General features: G+C 47.2%; 1 protein-coding gene across 1 annotated transcript; it reads left to right on the forward strand.

Annotated features, from left to right (window-relative positions):
- The first annotated feature begins 392 nt into the window (after positions 1–392).
- CHC_T00000622001 (hypothetical protein) lies at positions 393–2,714 on the forward strand. The gene is made up of 3 exons (XM_005710230.1): positions 393–858; positions 964–1,116; positions 1,297–2,714. Exons 1-3 carry the CDS (start codon positions 393–395, stop codon positions 2,712–2,714), a joined length of 2,037 nt encoding a protein of 678 aa, XP_005710287.1.
- Positions 2,715–5,123: the final 2,409 nt, after the last annotated feature.

Genomic DNA, 5,123 nt, shown 5'->3' on the forward strand with positions numbered 1-5,123 from the left:
GCGGTATAAGCGGTATTGTAAAGTGTGCGGCGTTAGTGGCAATAGTGCGAAGGCCTTTTACGACCACATTCAGTCTAGGTCTCATCGCATTCAAGTTGCCAACGCTAAGGAGACTCCGCGTAGTATCCCTTGCAATCGCGTCTTTGAGTCTCACGGGCACCTGAAGTGCCACGAGAACGGTGCCGCACACTTAAAGGTAGTTTGTGAACAGAATAGTTAGGGATTTCTTCCAAATAAATTCACATATCTGTTCGCAAATTTCTCCTAGTGCAACTTCATAGTAATCATATCGAACTTCTTAGACGGGTGGGCTTGCCATTGTGTTGACTATCGGTTAACGGCTTGGGATCCCCGAACGGATTTTCAAATACTTGAAGTTTATTTGCACTAAAATGGAAGATCAAGGAGGAGGAGGATCCATCAGAATTGACAAACTGACGGACTCCAACTTCTACGTGTGGAAGCAGAAAATACAACTTCTGCTTGCTCTACGTGATGTTGACCAATACATCGTTGAGGGAAGAGTTCCAAGTGAGGAACGCGCGAAAGAGCGTAAGAAGTGGATCAGAGGTGACAGTAAAGCTAAAGCACTGATTGGTCTCTCCCTATCAGATGAGCATCTTGAGCATGTACGTGATGTTGATACTGCTCATGAGATGTGGGAAGCTATTGTCAACGTGTTTGAGAGGCACACTTTGCTGAACAAACTAGCTGCACGTCGTGAGTTCTACACTGTGAAGATGCTTTCCGGTGAAAAGGTGCTTGCATACATCAATCGTGTCAAGCAGCTGGCAGCCATCCTCAAGTCAATGAGCGTAAACATCGATGACAAGGAGATGGCCATGGCAGTGCTCAACGGTCTGCCTGCCCGTTTCGAGGCTCTCATCGTTGCACTTGATGCTCTCGGTAATGAGGAAAAGATATTCAGTTTGGACTTTGTGAAAAGTCGTCTGCTGCAGGAAGAGCAACGAGCAAACATGAAGTCTAGCTCCTCACAGACATCGGCTCTGGTTAATCGTGCCCCGAACAATCGGGACATAAACGATTACAAATGCACGAACTGCGGTCGTACAGGCCATACGGCAACCCGCTGCTGGGGAAAGGATTTGAATGGGCGTCGCCCGGCTCCTCCTAGCGGATATAAACCGCGTATGTCTCAGCGGAAACAATCTGCATTTGTCACACAGAAACCTGATCCCGACATGGTTGTAAACAGCGTCGACTTCACATGTCTGATGTCGAAAGCTTCGCACACGAACGATATGGAGATGTTGCCTTCGTGGCTCGTAGATTCAGCTTGTACAGCTCATATTACATATGACCGATCTTTGTTTGCGACGTATGAGCCACTTGAATCCGCCTCTGTTCAGATGGGAACCAAGGCTAGTGCAAAGGTTGCCGGCCGTGGTGATGTTCACTTGAAGTTAAATGTGAATGGCCGCATCGAACCGTGCAAGTTGACGGATGTATTGCACGTTCCGGACTTTGCGTTCTCTCTGCTCTCTGTCAGTCGAATGACTGAAGTTGGACTAAAAGTTGGGTTCGAAAATGGAAAATGCATGATCAGACGAGGCTCAACTATAGTGGCGACTGCGACATTGGTTGGAGAACTTTACGTTCTCGACATCGTCAGTGACATCGGATCTGCACATGCTGCCACCCTGCAAACGTGGCATGAGCGCTTTGCACATGTGCATTCTCAAGGTATTGCTTCGATGATTCGTGACAATGTGGTAAGTGGAGTCAAACTACTTGGTAATGAGGCTAACAAAATCAACAATACTGACAATGATTGCATCTCTGAAAAATGTTCTGCGTGCGTCTACGGCAAAGCCACTCGATCTGTGATCCCAAAAGAGCGGTCCTCGAGGCGGGCATACTTCTCTCTAGACTTAGTTCACTCTGATGTTTGTGGCCCCTTAGAGGTGCAGTCCATTGGTGGTGCCAAGTACTTCATTACCTTCATAGATGATCACTCAAACTGGTCAGTAGTGTACCCTATGCACCATAAATCAGAAGCATTTGAACGATACAAAATGTTTGCACAACTTGCTCAGACTCACACTGGTCGCAAGATCAAAGTGCTTCGCACCGATCGAGGTGGTGAGTATCTGTCCACGGAGTTTAAGTCTTTTCTGATTGCAAATGGTACTCAGCATCAAATGACGACCGCGTACACACCGGAGCAAAATGGCGTCGCCGAACGACTGAACAGAACTTTGGTAAACTTGGTGCGCTCCATGTTAGCCCACAAGAAAGTTACAAAGGGGTTCTGGGCAGAAGCACTTGCCAATGCAGTGTACGTTCGAAATCGAGTCACGTCACGTGCTATTCCCCCCAAGATGACCCCATACCACTTATGGATGAAATCTGTGCCAAATGTTGGTCATTTGCGTGTTTTCGGTTCAAAGTGTTGGTATACATTACCAAAACACAACATCCAGAAACTTGACGCCCGTGCAAAGGAGGCAATGTTTCTAGGGTATGCTGAAAATACGAAAGCTTACAAGTTGTGGGATGGTGATTTGCACAAAGTGATCGTATCCAGAGATGTTACTTTTGACGAGTCCACGGGAGGCAAATCTGGTGAACCGATGGATACAAACGAGGAGGCTTCAACTGATGATGACACAATCAACTTGAACATCGATGAGGAAGTTGCAGAAAATGATGCAGTGGCTATTGAAAATGTGCGACCACATGCTGTTATCTGAAAAGGTCAAAATCGAGTGACACGTGTACATGACTGCACGGTCCGGGCGCTCTTACTCATATCACGACATGACACGTGTAAAATCCCAGATTTTGGGGTTCCGGGGACGAAAGTGGCCTCTCGGAGGGTCATGCAAATTTGCATAGTTTTGCCAAGTGGAACCTTGGCCCGTAGCACTATAGACTACACAGGAAATATTGCAATTCTATTGGCCCTCAGGTCTAATGCTGCAAATCTATTGGTCGAGCGTTGTCCACATGTGCGTCATTGGCCTTGTGATGTACTTTAAATGGCCTGTATATGCCATAATTACGTTGTTTTGGGGGTTTCAAGTGGTTTGCCATGGTTGTAATGGGTAATTGCATTGGGCCCCCGGGCGGGACACATGTATGCCGTGTACACATGTACACGTCGCCAGGTGGATTCGTGTACGTACACATGTACACGCATCCAGGTGTATGCACATGAGGGTTTACAGTTTTACAGTGTCAGACTGTTTGCGATCCTGCGCGTGTCCGAGTACAGTACATGTGAATCAAAAGTACAACAAGTACTTCTCGCGAGAGGAATACAGTTGTGCGATTATTCTGTGTACGCGTCACGCTGTATGCGAGTCTTGCGTGAGCACGCGCCGTTGCACTGTGCTCTCGTCATGGTGCGCCGTTGGATGCAAGTTCATGAGAGTACTCGTGTGATTTACATGTATTCTCATATGAGTTGTGTAGAAAGTCTGGATGCACATTGTTATAACTTGCCATAATTATCTGACAGTGCTTGGCGAAATTAGTAAGGTGAGAAACAAGGATACGTATGGCGATTGTGATATGAAAGACGTTTGCGTTGTTGGAAATAGACAAGGGCCAAGTTGTTCGTTGCACAACAATGAAGTCTGGCATGACTGGATGCAGATTAGTAAGGTGTGAAACAGTTGCATGCATAGGGCCATGGTTTACAGTCATTTGGAATGTGTAGAAATAGTTGTGAGCTAATAGTTACGAATCGATTCGTAAGGTGGAAATCGAACAGTATGGTCGGGCCACAAGAGGACCGCGCTTGGTCGCGCATAGTAGAGTATGGTTTACTGGGAGTCGGAGTAGAGCGATAGTGTAGCACTCGAAGTGTATAAGTATCGCAGGAAAACGGCTTCAAAGTAAACCTCGGCACCAACTCCTTCACTCACACACATCAACCTGCCTTCCTTCTTTCCCTTGCCCCTCCGAACCTACCATTAGTTGTCGCTGTCGTTTTCGCTGCCGTTTCTGGTCGTTCTTTCCGCTGGTGTTCTCGCTGTCGTTGTCGCTCTCGTTCTTGCCGTCGTTCTTGGTTTTGGTTTTCGCTGCTGCTGTCGTTCTTGCTCTCTTGTGTGAATTGGTTTTGGTCATCGCCCCTGCTGTCTTCGTTGTCTTCGTCCTTGGTTTGGCTTTCGTTCTTGCTGTGGTTCTTGCTGCTGTCTCTGTCTTTGGTCTTCGTCTTCGTTTCCGCTCCCGCTACCGCCGTCGTCGTCAATCTCGCATTTGGTTTTTCTTCGTTCTCTCATGCAAAGTAAGTTTTGAGTTTCTTTCCATTTCCTACACATCTAAGTGATTGTCTTTGCACGTTTTAGTGGTTCTTAAGAGCAATAATTCCAAAATCTGTTACTGACGATTATCTTCATATTCCTTATTGTGAATACCTGTTTTTACGGGGTTGTGTTAGATCTGGAATTAGTACCGGTGCGCTCTGCGCCTGGGAAGCTGGTCACCTGTCGAACGGTTCGGACATCGGAGGTCGTATCCGTTGAGGTGCTTGAGCCTGAGGATCAACCTTCACCTCGGCTCGCGCTTCCGGGTCCGTCCTCGAGTTGCGCACCATATAGGATTCCTCGTATTCCGCGCTCTGTTCCCGCACCAATAAAGAGAACTACGCATCGACTTTCTGCTCGGAAAGCTGCTGTTCTCGCGGATAAAGAGTTTAAGCGTGAGCGCAAGAGGAATCGTAAGGTGTGCCCGCGGTATAAGCGGTATTGTAAAGTGTGCGGCGTTAGTGGCAATAGTGCGAAGGCCTTTTACGACCACATTCAGTCTAGGTCTCATCGCATTCAAGTTGCCAACGCTAAGGAGACTCCGCGTAGTATCCCTTGCAATCGCGTCTTTGAGTCTCACGGGCACCTGAAGTGCCACGAGAACGGTGCCGCACACTTAAAGGTAGTTTGTGAACAGAATAGTTAGGGATTTCTTCCAAATAAATTCACATATCTGTTCGCAAATTTCTCCTAGTGCAACTTCATAGTAATCATATCGAACTTCTTAGACGGGTGGGCTTGCCATTGTGTTGACTATCGGTTAACGGCTTGGGATCCCCGAACGGATTTTCAAATACTTGAAGTTTATTTGCACTAAAATGGAAGATCAAGGAGGAGGAGGATCCATCA

Source organism: Chondrus crispus, genomic scaffold (genome assembly GCF_000350225.1).
Source record: "Chondrus crispus Stackhouse genomic scaffold, scaffold_543, whole genome shotgun sequence".
Taxonomy (NCBI): Eukaryota; Rhodophyta; class Florideophyceae; order Gigartinales; family Gigartinaceae; genus Chondrus; species Chondrus crispus.